This window comes from Microcaecilia unicolor, chromosome 8, assembly GCF_901765095.1.
Source record: "Microcaecilia unicolor chromosome 8, aMicUni1.1, whole genome shotgun sequence".
NCBI classification, from domain to species: domain Eukaryota; kingdom Metazoa; phylum Chordata; class Amphibia; order Gymnophiona; family Siphonopidae; genus Microcaecilia; species Microcaecilia unicolor.
In genome coordinates this window covers 170595529-170611971 of record NC_044038.1, presented here as the reverse complement: position 1 = coordinate 170611971, position 16443 = coordinate 170595529, and the positions used below count along the sequence as shown (strand labels likewise).

The 16443-nt window shown below is 45.7% G+C and overlaps 1 protein-coding gene across 8 annotated transcripts in view; it reads left to right on the top strand.

Moving 5' to 3' along the window:
• TCF7 (transcription factor 7) overlaps positions 1-16443 on the top strand; it is a 154863-nt gene that overhangs the window by 131804 nt on the left and 6616 nt on the right. For 4 of the 8 annotated variants that reach the window (XM_030211849.1, XM_030211848.1, XM_030211847.1 and 1 more), the window contains 2 exons: positions 1350-1398; positions 10515-10587. In XM_030211849.1, the coding sequence (XP_030067709.1) occupies positions 1350-1398; positions 10515-10587 (122 nt within the window). The remainder of the gene's footprint in view (positions 1-1349; positions 1399-10514; positions 10588-16443) is intronic. The other 4 variants (XM_030211853.1, XM_030211850.1, XM_030211854.1 and 1 more) reach the window with 1 other exon arrangement.

Genomic DNA, 16443 nt, shown 5'->3' with positions numbered 1-16443 from the left:
CATGCGAACTCGGAGGCGACAGGCGCGCACCGCGGCCCCCCCCCCCCCCCCCAGCGGCGTGCACCCGGGGGGGTGTCATTTCGCTGGGGGGGGGAAGTGTCATTTCGCCGGGGGGGGGGGGTCGCGCTGCACCCGGGGGGGGGGCACATCGGCGATCCGCCCCGGGTGTCAGCCAGTGTCGGAATGCCACTGATTCCTGGTCCTGCTTGGGGTGCTGTACCAGCTTCCCAAGCCCTTAGAAAGAAAGAATTTGTACAACGTTCAAAAAAGGTTCTGCTGGGTGGGGGGAGGCAGATGTCCCAAGGGATGGGGAAAATTGTCAAATGACCCAAGGCCCGTCCAGAGGATATTTTCTTAAAAGCACCTTTGTTAGGTGTATTTCTCCCCCCACCCCCACCCCCAATAAGCAAGCTCATATTGTATGTTTACAGAGTGTCCCCACAGCCAGTCTGAAAGACCCCCTATACCTGGATCTACAAGAGAGTGGCTGAGAGAGAGGAACTGAAACATTAATAGACCTTGAAGAACAGATGTATTATTTGAACTGGCAACTGATTTCTCTTTCATCATTTCTCTTGTACTCTGCTTTTAATGCATCTTCTGAGGGATGACTGCAAACAGATACATTTCATGCCTCTACCATCTATTAACTAGCACAATGCCACTTTGTAATGTTGCTTAAAATACACACTTGCCTGTCTGAGCTGTGAAGGTGAGGTTTCTGGTTTGGCAGCATTGGCGCACTGCGGAAGGGTCAGGTTTCCTGCTGTACCTGTCTGCACCCTCCTATTTCCCCATGAGGCTGTAGAAATTTGTAAAAAATTTGTAAATCTTTGGTGGCTGGCAGTGCACATCACAGCTCTTGCCCCTGACTCTCCCGGCTGAATGCCATGCCAGGGACCAGCAGGGCCACCGAGAGGGGGAGGTGGTGGGGGGGGGGGCAAAATTCTCCAGGTCCGGCCTGCAAAGGGGGCCCATTGCTAGGGCCTGTCTCTCCTGCTGCTGTGTGCCGGGACTGGATTATTGCATTAATGCGATAACACAGTCTCGGCACACAGGAACAGGAAAGAGACAGACCCTGGTGCCCGGGCTCCCCCTTGGAGGCCGGGGAGGAGCAGATGCACTGATGCAGGAAGGTAGGGGCAGGGGTGGCTTGAGCGAGTGAACGATGGCAGCAGCAGCTGCTGTGTGTTTCCCGAGTAAGGGGGATGGCAGCTGCGACAGCCCTTCCCCGGGACTGGCTCTGTCTCTCGGCGGCCCTGGGGACCAGACACTCAAGCTCACAGGACTGTGAATGCACTTCTTCACCAGCAAAGACCAAAAGCTGCGTTCTTTTCCTTTCATGACAGGGGAAGAAGAAAAGACGAACAAGAGAAAAGCAGCAGGACTCCAGCTCAGGTAGGACTTAGATTTTAAGGTCCCATGTGTTTCTTTGGCAGGTTTTCAGTTTCCAGGACTCTAGGGAGCCCTTTTCAGTGTTACATCACTTTGTTTCATTGCCCTACCATGCAGACATTTATTTTGTAAGCTCCGTTTTAAAAAAAGATGCACAACATTTTCTTGACAATGGTTTCTCTGTGGACAAACAGGATGAAATAGCCATGCAGAGGTAGATGATGGCTTATATCCTGATCTACAAGATCACACCATAGTCGGACAGCAGGGCTCAAGAGAGGCAAATGCCTGAAACCATTATTCAGGCAACTAACAGAAAGACCACCTGTAGCATCTCAACAGAGAAACATTTTCTCTTTTATAACCAGCCTTATTCTGTCTATAGAAATCTGCTCTCCCTAAAGACAGATTTCACTTTTCCAGTGCTTTACATATTGTAGATAATCTCCAAGTCTAGTGCCAAGTTACGCAGTGTCCTTAGGTATGTTCCAGTACATATAAACAGTACATGGCATAATGGTAAACCCTGGATTTAATAGAAAGTCCCTATTTCAGGGGCATAGCCACAGGTGGGCCTGGGTGAACTGGACCCACACAGCAGCAGTGCACCCCTGGGACCTGTTAGCTCCGGCGTTGGGGGGAGGAGACTGAGCCTCCATTGCTAACTCTCCTGTATGGGTCCGTGGCAGCAGCAGCGATTCCCACAGCCTGCCTACCACTAACCCAGAAGCCTCCCCTCTGCTGCATTCCACCCCCCACCCCCCCTCCTGTCGCAATTTCCTGTTTGTGCCTGGCAGGATGCGGCAGAGGGGAGGCTTCCGGGTTGGTGGCAGGCAGCATGTGGAAATTGTGGCAGCTGCCTCAGACCCATAGAAGAGAGGGAGAGATGCAGGTAGTGGAAGGGGGTGAGGAGCAAGACATGCTGCATGGGGGGGAGAGGGATGAGATATACTGCACAGGGGGAGGGGGAGGGGGAGAGAGGGGCAAGAGATGCTGCATGAGGGAGAGGAGTGAGAGATGCTACAAGGGGGGAGAGAGGGGCAAGAGATTCTGCATGAAGAAGAGGGGTGATAGAGAATTCTTTGACATGGGGTGGAGGTGAGGAAGGGAGAAATGCAGCAAAGGGGTAGAGAGAGGTAATAAAGGGAGAAATCTTGTATTTCGGGTGGAGGGGAGAGAGATATGTTGCATGGGGGGAAGGGTGAGAAAGGGAGAAATGTTGCACATAGGGGTGAAGGGGGTGGAGAGATGGTGCATGGGGGAGAGAGCGGAAAACATTGGATATGACAGTGGAGGGGAGGAAGGGTGAGTATTGCATGGGGGGGGGAGAGAGAGAGATGTTGAACCTGGGGCACAAGAGATGGAGAGAGAGAGATGGTGGACAGTGGGCGAAAGACAGAAATGTTGGACATGGCGGAGCAAGGGAGAGAATGCTGCATGGAGGGAGGGGGAAGAGAGATGTTGGATCTGGGGTACAAGGGAGAGGGAGGGATAGATGTAGGACATGGGGTTGGATGAGAGGCAGGAAGAGATGCACAGGAGGTGGAGAGGGGAAAGAGGAAGAGGCTGGATCCAGGAGCAGATGGGAATGATGGAGAGATGCCAGACAATGGAAGTGAGGGAAGAGAGAGGGAGAAATGCTGGGTCATGGGAGACAGGAGGGAAGAGAGAAGGGGCAGGGAGATGTCAGGCTGCAAGGGTGGGGAGGGAAGAAAGAGGGAGCAGATGCTGGACTAGAAAGGTGGAGGGAGGAAGATACTGGGAATGATGGAACCATGTGGGGGAGGAGGAGGGTGGCAAGGAAATAGATGCAGGGATAGTGATTACAGACGGTAGAAATATGGTAATGGAGAGTAGATTAAAGATGAAAGGTAATGGAAGGCTGAGGAAGGAGTGAAATGGGGAATAGGAGAGTTGATGGATGAGAGAGGAAGATGGAAATCTAATAGGTAGCTGAAAAATAAAAAGGAGGAAAAGGATGAGAAAGGGGTGAAATTTGAGTTGACAGGCGGAAAAGAAAAAAAAAAGAGGAAAAAGCTAAAAGGAACAGTCAATATGTCAGAGATAGATGTAGTGAGGGAATAGACAGCAGAGAGCAGAAAAGACAAACGGACAACAGCCGCTTGAAGGAAAATTAGCAGATGACAGACAGGAAATTGGAATCAACATAATGGAAAAATAAAACGTCTAGACAGCAAAGGTAGAATAAAATATTAGCTTTGACTTTGCACTGTGTTCAGTAGAAAAGGAAATGCATTTCTGTTTTTATTTCTCCACTTTTGTAGTGAATGTTAAGTTTAACTTCTTGGGGTTCCCAATTAAGTTTTGTGTAACTATTTTCATTTCTAATTTGTGATCCCTTATTCTGTATTTGGTGAGGGTCTGTCAGTGTGATAGGGAAATCAGAGGGGAGGTAGGGAGGAGAGAGGATTGGGCAGGGTTCCCTCCTTTATTTTCTGACCTGGGCCATAGCATGTCTGATACTGGTCCTGACCCTTGCTGTAGAGCTGGTGGAGATCCCCAAGTGACCCCAGCTGAAGACCTCCGCCAAAGGTGGTCAGAAGTCCCTTCTACCAAGCTCTGCATCAGCAACAGCATCCTTGAGCCACCGACAGCTAAGCATGCATGAGTCAAAAAAGGGGGCATGGAAATGAGAGGGTCATGGGAGGATCAGAGGTACTTAGGTGTGAGCATTTGAACCACCTTTCCACTGATGTAAATGGCTGCACCTAAATGTAGTCACAGTTCCCGGGCATAAGCGCTAGTCTGTAAGCTATACCTAACTTTAAGTGCAGTTCATGGAATAGCACTGAACGGAGTGGGGGGGGGGGCGGTGGGTGTTGGCATCATATATAAAATTTAGTCCATAAGTACATAAGTAGGGTCCATCAAGCCCAGCATCCTGTTTCCAACAGTGGCGAATCCAGGTCACAAATACCTGGCAAAATCCCAAAAAAGTACAAAACATTTTATGCTGCTTATCCCAGAAATAAGCAGTAGATTTTCCCGAAGTCAATTTAATAATGGTCTATGGACTTTTTCGTTAGGAAGCTGCCCAGACCTTTTTTAAACCCAGCTAAGCTAACCGCCTTTACCACATTTCTTTGGCAACAAATTCCAGAGTTTAATTACACATTGAGTGAAGAAAAATTTTCTCAGGTTCGTATTAAATTTACCACTTTGTAGCATCATCGCATGCCCCCTAGTCCTAGTATTTTTGGAAAGTCAAACGTGTTCATCTCTGTGCCTTGCCTGTCTAGAAGCTCTTTGCAGAATTACTCTCCATATCCCAATGAGAATTTCTTAGTCTAAGAATGGTCCTGTCAGGAAACACACGAAACAAAGAAGGAAAAAACATCCATGAATGGAATAAATCAAATATGAACCAAAAAGAAGAGTAACAGTCAAATTTGGGAACCTGGGAACCAGATGATTCTTTTATTGCCAGTATCCAAAACACTCACAGAGCCCAACACAGCTGTGTTTCGGCATATAAATATGCCTGCATCAGTGGTCAATAGAAAATCTTGTTTGCAAGTGACAGTAGAAGCAAAAGTGCTTGATTTGCCGCTCAGACGGGCTACTACTACTACTATTTAGCATTTCTATAGCACTACAAGGCGTACGCAGCGCAAACAGAAGAAAGACAGTCCCTACTCAAAGAGCTTACAATCTAATAGACAAAAAATAAAGTAAGTAAATCAAATCAATTAATGTGTACAGGAAGGAGGAGAGGAGGGTAGGTGGAGGCGAGTGGTTACAAGTGGTTACGAGTCAAAAGCAATGTTAAAGAGGTGGGCTTTCAGTCTAGATTTAAAGGTGGCCAAGGATGGGGCAAGACGTAGGGGCTCAGGAAGTTTATTTCAGGCATAGGGTGCAGCGAGACAGAAGGTGCGAAGTCTGGAGTTGGCAGTAGTGGAGAAGGGAACAGATAAGAAGGATTTATCCATGGAGCGGAGTGCACGGGAAGGGGTGTAGGGAAGGACGAGTGTGGAGAGATACTGGGGCACAGCAGAGTGAGTACATTTATAGGTTAGTAGAAGAAGTTTGAACAGGATGCAAAAACGGATAGGGAGCCAGTGAAGCGACTTGAGGAGAGGGGTAGTATGAGTAAAGCGACCCTGGCGGAAGACGAGACGGGCAGCAGAGTTTTGAACCGATTGGAGAGGGGAGAGGTGACTAAGTGGGAGGCCAGCAAGAAGCAGATTGCAGTAGTCTAAACGAGAGGTGACAAGGGTGTGGATGAGGGTTTTGGCAGAGTGCTCGGAAAGAAAGGGATGGATTTTATGGATGTTGTAAAGAAAGAAACGACAGGTCTTGGCGATCTGCTGGATATGAGCAGAGAAGGAGAGAGAAGAGTCAAAGATGACCCCAAGGTTTCGAGCTGAGGAGACAGGGAGAATGAGAGAGCCATCAACAGAAATAGAAAATGGGGGGAGTGGGGAGGTGGATTTGGGGGGAAAAATGAGAAGCTCGGTTTTGGTCATGTTTAATTTCAGGTGGCGTTGAGACATCCAGACAGCAATGTCAGACAAGCAGGCTGAAACTTTGGTTTGGATGCAAGGTGAGATATCAGGGGTAGAAAGGTAGATTTGGAAGTCATCAGCATAGAGATGGTAGGAAAAGCCATGGGATGAGATTAATGAACCAAGGGAAGAAGTGTAGATAGAAAAGAGGAGGGGACCAAGAACAAAACCCTGAGGTACGCCGACAGACAGAGGGATAGAAGTAGAAGAGGATCCACCAGAGTGAACACTAAATGTGTGGAGGGAGAGGTAGGAAGAGAACCAGGAAAGGACAGAGCCTTGGAATCCAAGTGAGGACAGGGTATCGAGAAGTATGCTGTGATCGACAGTGTCAAAAGCAGCGGAAAGATCAAGAAGAATGAGGATGGAATATTGACCTCTGGATTTAGCCAGTAATAGGTCATTGGAGACTTAGTAAGCGCAGTTTCAGTTGAGTGGAGAGGGCGAAAACCAGATTGTAGTGGGTCAAGGAGAGAAAATCAAGGCTACCCTGCTCACAAATTGTAGAGCAATATTTGAATTGCATTGCTGGATACTGGCAATAAAAAAATCATCTGGTTTCTATTAGGAAACAGACATCACTAGATAACGCCTTTCTATTGGCTGCTGGAGTCACAGCTCCTGAAAGCACCATCCAGAGTTTTGTCTGCTAGTGACTTTCTCATCAGAGGACCAATTGAAGGAAACTTCTAGGTTGATAGAGATCATTTATGAAAACTACATGGTGTTGTGCTAAGAGATTACATACATGGCAGTAAAAGAAAAAAAATGATTATCCAAAATCATTTGTTTTATGATGGTGAAGGCTGTCACTCATGGATCGAGCTTTTAAAATGTGACTGAATCAGCTGTGAGTAATGCATCCCTTTTACACAGAACTACTACTACTACTACTACTTAACATTTTACGCCTGAGCTGGCAGAGAAGGGCTTACAAAACTTGTCCTAGAGAGCCCATAGCCAGTCAGGTTTTCTGGATATCCACAATAAGATAAATTTGCTCACGCTAGGCATTCAGGGGGAGATTCTATATATGGCGCCTAAAAAAATCCACATGCAAAACATTTCCAACTAAGTGTATTCTATAAGTGGTGCCTGGATTTAGGCATGATATATAGAATACACTTAGTCAATATCCCAGCGCCTAAAAGAGTGTGAAAACGATCCATGACCATCTAAACTTCAGGCGATCATTAAAGACCTATCTGTTTTGCAAGGTCTACCCTACTGACCCAACTTAAATGCCTCAACTCTGCAATGCATCAAAACCTTACATCGTATTGGGCATTATATATTCCTTATTTCCATGACCCTTATTGTACTTGTATACCCTAACCTTACCTGACCCTTATTTTATACTGTATTTGTTTAACATCTACTGAACCTGGCGATCGCCTTTACGGTATTATGTAAGCCACATTGAGCCTGCTAATGGGTGGGAAAATGTGGGATACAAATGTTACAAATAAAATAAAAAATAAAACTGTGCATCTCCATTTACACCATCAACAATGTAGCATAAATACTGGTGTATAACATGCATGTAAATTTCAGAACGCCCACAAAATGCCCATTTCCATGCCTATAACCACCTCCCTTTTTGCTTGTGCGTGTTAGAAGTTAGGCGCACCATTATAGAACATGGTTAGCGAGTCGTGCACATAAATTCTAATTATTGCCAATTAGTGCTCATTATTACTTGTTAAGTGCTGTTATCAACGCCAATTAGCTTGTTAAACTGATTACGTTATGCACGTTGTTATAGAATACGGCAGGATTTCGGAACAGATTTCTAGGCGCACTGTATTGAATCTGGGGGTCAGTACCAACAAATTCATTGTGGGTATCCTGAAGATCTGACTGGCTGTGGAGTCCACAGGACAAGTTTGGGATGTCTTGTATCGGTTTCTACATTTTAGTTTCTCCTTGGAACTATATCCGTATATGGTCTGGTATTTGAAAGTTTTGATTAGTGATGATTTGACATAGTGTAAGCTAGAGCACTTTATATCTCTCTGACATTTTAAGTGCATATAAATATGATATCTGAGTGCAACTCGCAGTCATTGGTCTTGTCTGTAATATCTTCAGTTGCTCTTTTCTGTACTCACTTATATACCTAGTCCTTTCTTGGATAAACTTGAAGTACCCTGGTCCCTTGCCACAAGGGCTGCATAGTAAAGGCCTCAAAGCCTCTGTCTCTTTTGCCTTCACAGTTTTGTTTTCTATTTTTTTTGTCATAACCCAGGTCCTGCCACCTTCTCCTCTGGTGTACAGGACAAACAATCTTAAGAGCAATCCATTGCTAGGCGACTGCTTGGTTTTTGTCTTGGTTTGGTTCATTCATGAAGTAAAGTAAGGTCTTTACTCCCTGGATTGGCAGAGAAGCTGGAGTTTAAGTGTACACTATGACATGAGCTCACCATAGGAAAGAGTATAGCCCCTCTTATTAATGGTACTCAGGAAGTGTCAAGTTTCATATTTATTTCATATAAGATAGTGATATAAAATAGTGTTCTTCATTGCAAGCCTCCTGGAGACCACTAAGGCTCCCTGAATCTTTCTCCAGTACACAACCCCCCCCCCCCCCCCCCACAACACACACACACACTTTTTCCTGAGACTTGCAGCTCAGATGCTTCTACAACAATTATTCCATTTAATATCTCTACCACCTAACTCTTGGTGTTTGATTTATAAAAATCTCATTCTATTCTCAAAAGTCTGAGAGAGCACCGCTGCAGGTCAAACTCCTTGCGAGCTGTGTGGTGCTAGAAGAAAACAGAACAGCTGCTCAAAAGGAGCCACCACAACCAAGCCTGCGGAGAAAATATAGGGGGAGATTGAAAATTGGAGACGGGGAGGAGGAGAGCCAGTTTGAAGGGGATGAGGGTGGAGACAGGATGGTGGAGGCTTTCTCTGATGATGTCTTGGTTCTTACATTGAAGTTTTTTGACAAACTGGTCCCCGTTTGACAAACAGTGAAGATCTCCCATCTAAGTGGTTTACACAATATTCAGAATTACAAATATATATTGAATGCAAAAATAGAGTAAAAGGAAAAAAAAGAGAAATGAAAATTATTAAAACAGAGATCAGATGAGGTCACATGACCATGCAGGAAAATTCCCCTCATTCTACAAGCCCTTATTTTATTACAAGCCTCGAAAACTACCTGTTTTACAAACACCATAGGTAAACCCCAGAGGGGTGATTATACCTCAGTTTAAATAGCTATCCAAAGATAACAAATATTTGTATAGGAGGAAAACCCCTCAGAACCTATCGGACCTTGCGTCCTAGGTATACAACGAGCCAAAACAATTGGCCGTTGATAGTTTCTATCATAGGGGTTTTTTATATTTTTAAATTCCTCCAATTTTTTCTTTTATTTGTTTTATTCTAACACAAATAAAAGAAAAAATTGGAGGAATTTAAAAATTAAAAAAAACCCTATGATAGAAACTATCAATGGTCAATTGTTTTGGCTCGTTGTATACCTAGGACGCAAAGTCCGATAGGTTCTGAGGGGTTTTCCTCCTATACAAATATTTGTTATCTTTGGATAGCTATTTAAACTGGTGTAAAAGTAGTGCTTTGTATAGATTTACCAGTATTTAACACCAGTTGTTCCTGCACCATTCCTAGGGTGATTATACCTCCCTGAGAATCAAACATGGCTTTCTGCTACAGTCCTTTGATTGCGAGGTGCAGCCACAGAAGGTGGAGGAACCCTCAATTCCTACGAAACAGTAGTGCAGCAAAAAAAAGGGAGTATGATGAACTGGCTCTTTCAATGACCAAGGGAGACATATGGCGTTACAAAGCCTTTATTAATAAGCATCAAGTGACTCGACACAGCAGCTGTGTTTCGGTGCCTATGCGCCTGCCTCAGGAGTCTTCTGATGTTCCAAAAGGTTAAAAAGAAAACACATTTTCTTATATGGTAAAGTTATTGGATGTCACGATCCAAATGAATCAAAATAGACACTTACAAAGCCTGCAATGACAATGTAAGCGAAGAGTTCAACCAAGGCTTGGAACATCACAGGACTTCCTGGGTTATTGAAAGAGCCAGATCATCCTACTCCCCTTTTTTGCTACAGTCCTTTGATTGTGCATCCAAAGATTGAGTAGTTGCTCTGGTTCTGGAGAAAATGGGACATATTTATTTATTCATTAGGATTTATTTACCACCTTTTTGAAAGAATTCACTCATTTACACACACAAAGGTGATGTGAGGTTAATGTGATCACGAAGGTCCCTTCTTAAGATGTGATGGTAAGAAACCTTAAACGAGGCCTATTTCTCCTCAGTGCTCATGTTTCTGTAGGAGTTTGATGGCCCGGTAAGAGTTATCATTACAAGGGATGGCTTATTGCTTGCTCTCATTGTTAAGTTTTGTGCCGTCTTCTATGTTTAACAAATGTTTTCTTGCAGCCAGCTGATAATGGATGTGTATGGGTATGTTTGGATGTGTGAATGTGTTAACTTACATTTGGCTAAAACTCTGTTGCCTCTTCTCTTCTTCCTCCTCCTGTTTTTGTGCCCATGCCTTGCCCATTCTCCGTGCTGCATGTTTCTGCGCTCAGATCCTGGCTCGCCTAAGAAATGCCGAGCTCGCTTTGGCCTCAACCAACAAACGGACTGGTGCGGCCCGTGCAGGTGTGTATCTCCTGTCTGCTTCCGTGGCTGGCCTCTGTTTCGCATGCATGCTCCTTATAGCTGCAAAGACCCAGGCTTGCAATTAGTAGGGAATCAAGCAGGGGCTGCTGCTGAGCGAGGATCCCTTGGTTTTCCCTACTGTGCAAAGAGTTTGCTTCCAACCAGTTTTGAGCATTTCTGAGCCCAGAGCCAGCATTAGGGGGTTGGAAATAAAGCAGTTGCCCTGGGCCCCCTATGCTGAAGGGGGCTCCAAGCCTGCCTCAAACTGACAGAAGAATAGCCTGCAGGCAGGCGTTGGGCCACCTCCTCAGTTTCTGCACTGGGTCTCTGCATGTCTAACACCAGACCTGTCTGAGCCTGTTCAGACAGTTAACCTATCATACCTTTTCCAAGAACCTGATCAATATTAACAGGGTTTAGTTTGTGTTAGAAAGGAGGGACTAAAAGGAGAGAACATTTTTTCCAGAAGGATAAAGTAGATGCACTTATTATCTACTTCAGCAGAAACTTTGTGGTGCAGAAGCAAAAAGGGAGTAATTCTATAGCTGTGTCTAAGGTGCCCAGAGACCAAATGGTAGACCCTGTTCTAGAAAGGAGACCAGATGTATGCGATGCCTGCTCTCCTTTGTAGAATTAACTGGGTAGATATGCACATACAATTCAGGTATGCAGGGCCAGACTTAGGCAGGGGCGACAGAGGTGGTTGCACAGAGCCCCGCGCTCCTAGGGGCCCCACAACTCTGGCACGTCTGTCCTCCTGTCTCAAAACACCTCCTCCCTGCTGCGTACCTTAATGTGCATCCACATTTCAGTAGAGAGGATCAGGCAGCTGCAGCGAGTTTCATATCCTGTCTTCTGCTGAGCGTACAGCCTCCTCGCTGCTATGTCCCGCCCCATTTTTATGTCATTTCCTGCTTCCGCAAGGGCGGGATACAGCAATGAGAAGGCTCTGGGCTCGGCAGCTGACAGAATATGAAAATTGCTGCCACTGTCTGTCGCTCTGTACTGAAACGTGGTGAATGCACATCAAGATACGGGGTGAGATGGGGTTCTGAGAGCTCTAAACCTCCTTTTAAACTCTGATAAATTATGGCAGGTGGGGGGGGCCCACTGAACTGGTCTGCACAGGGCCCCCGCAATTGCTAAGACTGGCCCTGCAGGATCATAGAGCTGGTGTAAGCATTTGCATCTGAATGCCACAGATAGGCGTACAACTTCTACACAGTGTCTGGGAAAAACGAGATCCCCAACATTTTTCCAAATAATCCAAAAACAAAACTACTATTATTAAAAAATATATATTACTATTATTGACAGGTATTACTGCAAGATGCTTTAAAAACTGGATGATCCCTGTTTTCAAGATAAAGCCATTCAGGAAGTGACCGTTAAGATCCATTATAGCAAAATGGTGCTTAGCAAAGGAGATAAAATTGTGTATAACTTTCTGCGACAAAATAAGGAATACGGCACGAAGCGTTTGCTAAAGGGGGTTCCTAATAAAGGTTGTACTATGTATTTTCAAAGGTCATAGCAGGGGCGGACACCATTGTAACAATAGGGCCATTCCCGAGGGCCCTCACCAGTAGGGGGCTCACTCTCCCCTAGCTTCATTGTACACTTAGAAATTGTGGGTATCTTTTACTAAGGCGTGCTCACGTTTTTAGCGCACGCTAAACATTAGAGACGCCCATATGAATGCATTAGCATGCCCACAATTTTAGAATGCGCCAAAAACGTGAGCGTGCCTTAGTAAAAGACCCTCTAAAAGTTCCAAATTGGTTGCAAGGCGTATTTCAGTGGACATGTAAAAAAAGGTCTTTCTTTTGGTTAGCTCCTGCTTATGGGATTGATTTGCCTGCGCCTTTAAGCAGGCTTTTCCCGAGGGTGGGGGGAACTGTTGAGAGTTCAGCAAAGATCTTATTGAAATCAGTTAAGACCATGGATGATTTGATGCTTTGATTAATTGTTTTGATGTATATCGAGCATGTCATCTGTGTTTAGATTTTAGGTAGAGTGAATGCAGCTGAGTGTTTTTTTTTGGGGGGGGGGGGGTTTCTGGTTAGATGACTTTCCTATTATTTTATGGCGTTCCTGAGAGTAGGTGATTTTAACTTTGTGTTGTAAACCACATTGTATTCTGTAGTTAATGCGGTATATTCAGTATAATAAACATAGCTTCCATCTAATTTAATTACTTTTGATAAGCGGTTTGGGGCCCAGCACCTAACCAGCTATGTTGAGCAGTCAAAATAGGCCGCTTAAATAGCGGGTCTATCTTTGACCACCAAAAAATTAACCAATTAGCGCTGATTCAGGGGCGTAGCTACGGGGGGCCACGGGGCCTGGCCCCCCGCAAATTTCATCCGGGCCCCTGGTTTGGCTGGCAAGGGTCCCCAACCCCCGCCAGCCAAAGCCTTCTTTAGCACGGTCTCCGGCGCAGCCGCATTCGATGCCTGCCCCCTGCTCTTCTTTCTTCTTGCTCCTCTTGTGCACACTGAGGCTCAACGGTCTCCGGCGCAGCCACGTTCGCTGCCTGCCCCCTGCTCTTTCTTCTTGCTCCTCCTGTGCACACTGACATTCAGCGGTCTACAGTGCAGCTGCGTTCACTGCCTGCCCCCTGCTCTCCTTTCTTCTTGCTCCTCCTGTGCATGCTGACGCTGCGGCTGCACTGGAGACTGTGCTGAAGAAGGCTTCGGCTGGCAGGGGTTGGGAACCCTCGCCAGCAAAGGTATTTGTGAGGAAGTGAGGTAAGGTGGGGCGAGGCAGGGGGGGCGAGGAGGTGAGGCGGGGCAGGAGGGGCAGCTCTCAAAATGTGCCCCCAACCTCGGGTTCTGGCCCCCTCCTACCATGAGATGTGGCTACGCCCCTGGCGCTGAATATGTGCATAGCCAGCTAACTTTTTAGAGCCAAAATAAACCCAGATATTCAATGCTGGTCGCCAGATAAGGCTCTGCATTGAATATCCAGGTTTAACACCAGCGGTGGACAGCAAGCACCCCACCTGCCGCCAGCTGAATATCAGGCTCATTGACATTGTTAGTTTAGCCAACGACTACTGTAGGCCGAAGAGTTGTCTGAGTCTTGGAAGTTTTTATGTCCAGCTGCCCAGTTATTTTGTTTTGAGTGCAGACTTGATTTCTGAGAGCTCTAAGGAAGTTGCAGACTGGGTGCTGCAGGTATTGCAGTGGCAACAAGAAATAGTGGTTATAGAGGTGGAAACGTTCACGGCAGTGCCGTCAAGACAAAATTAAGGCATAGTCAAACTAGGCACATGCCTAGGGCCCACAGGTTTGGGGAGGGCATGTTACATATGCCTTAATCTGGCGGTTCAGGTGGGGGATATTCAGTGGCTCTTGACCGACCCTTCTGACAGATGTGACTTGCACCGCTTGGTGCTAAGGCAGTCCAGGGACTGATTCTGGTGGAGCTGGAAGTTATACAGGCACCAGGTGCTATTCAGTGTCGGTGGAAAACCAAACAAAGAGAGGTGAGAGATCCGAAGAAACCAACTCACAAAATGACCAAGAGCATTTGAAGGTTTATTCTCCAATGTTAAAAACAGGATGCGTTGGTGCAGATGACCCAACATGGGCCATGTTTCGGCTGTGAACCCTTCTTCAGGGGCCCTCATTGTAAGCATTGAGGACTCCTGAAGAAGGCTTCACAGCCAAAACATGGCCCATGTTGGGTCATCTGTACCAACGCAGCTGGCACTGTCGGTGCCCACATAGCTAACTAGCCAAGTAAGACCACTTACATAGCAGTCCTAACTTTGCCCAGTTAGCTATGCGGGTGCATCAACCATACCCTCATAACTTCCAGGCACCACCAGCGTCCTAGATATTCAACAGAAGTGCCTGGATAGGGCCTGGCACTGATTATCTGGGTCGAATTTAGCCGGTGACAGCATTTAAAAAAAACAAACTTTCAATTATGCAAAATCCAAGGCGACTGAGATCTCCTCCTCCTGTATTAGCAATACATATCAAAATAATTGCTTCTGTTAAGGAGAAGTGGATGTGTACTTAATACCAAGCTATTTTTTCCATTGCTGTAGTTCATAAGGCACACAACTTGGGTTGTATCTCTGTATTTATTTTGAGTATTTTAATCCTCCTCCCCCCCCCCCCCCCACACACACACACACACATAAAAATTGACGTAATTAAATGTACAGGCTAATATTTTGCTGTTCACACATTTGTGGGGGTTTAAAATTGCACCAGGTGGGGGCCAATCTACCATATAAAGAAATTTCTCCATTATATGGTAAACATATCCCACCCAGTGCATCCCAGGATGCACCACACAGAGCAGGGCACCGCCATTTTGAAGATGGCAGCACCAGAGGCAGGAGCAAGTGAGCATCATGCCTGCCTTCAGGTACAGGGGTTTTGGGGGGACTTGAAAAGCAGGTAGAGTGGGTAGGGGGTGCCACTAAATGCCAGAGTGGTTTCTTTTACAGTTCTGAGCACGTGGGTCAAGATAGAAGAAGGGAGGCCAATAGACAACCAGATACTTTTATGCTTTACTGTTGGGGGACAGGGGGAGGTGTTAGGATCTTATTGGATCAGGTCAGGGAGAAGGAGGGAGGCCTCTAGACTACCAAGGATAAAGAGCTGTGCAGAAGGCTGGGTCAGGGTGGCCGCAGTTGTTTTTTTTAAATTCAGTATCACCGTTCAGGTACTGACGGGAAAGGAGACATTTATCAATAAGCTGCAGATTACAACCGTGATTTTAACACAGCAGTAATTTGAATTCTCATTGATTATAGAATGCTGCGGTGGCAATTTTGTGGCAGAATATGGGCTGTATTCAGCGGCATACCTACCCAGGGCACAGCACCCCCTACTCCAAACAAGTGGGGTGCGCTGAACAGTCTCACGGCTGTCGGCTGTGCCGGGCCCCTGCTCTGGAACAGGAAGTTGATGTCAAAGGGGGCAGGTGACCAGCATTACTGACAGCCGTGAGACTGCTTGTTGCAACCCTTGCTGCCTGCACCCGGGGCAGACAGCCCCCACCACCCCACCCTTGGTACGCTAGAGGCACTATTGCAAGGTTTTCTGCATGGGCCCCACACTTTAGTGCATCGAAGTTAGTAGCTGTATAGAGAATAATTTTTGAAAATGACACTTCATAAAACATCTATCCCAAAATGCCACCATTTAAAGATCTGACGTGCAAAACACCGACTTCAGTTAAATCAGAATGGCTGATTGAGGCAGAAGAAGTGGTTATACCAAAGCTTCAAAGCATAATATGTGTTTAACTTTTTGAAGTTTTCACGTAATGATGAGAGAACACAGTTGTTTGCTTATCTTGTCAGGATTCCCAAGTTCCATGATAATTTTTGACAGGGCACAACATATAGAAGCTACATTCTTAAAGAGTCACCTTGCAAGTAAATCTCATACAGGTGGTGCAATTATTTAAAACAAAATAACAGGCTACAATAACTTAATATAATTTGCCTTATACTTGCCGAGATACATTTAGCTCATAGTGCATAAACTTGAACTTGGCTTATAAAAACATGTTTGCACACATAGCCATCAAAAATTAGAGGGAACACTGATTGTAAGCCCCCTGGAGACAGGGAAATACCTTTAGATTTTGTTGTTTAAGGTTGAGTGCTTCATGGTTTTAATTGTGGATGTTTTAATGTGATACACCTGGGATTATTGGCAGAGTATAACTATATAAAATGAATGGATATTGTACCTAAAAGAAATTCACCTCACACTATTACTAAAAAGGCACGAGCTAAAATTAAATAAAAGAAATAGAGTTGGGTGGGTGAAAATACATGAGGGAATTTCAATTAGCAGTCTCAATATGTACTTTCACATACAT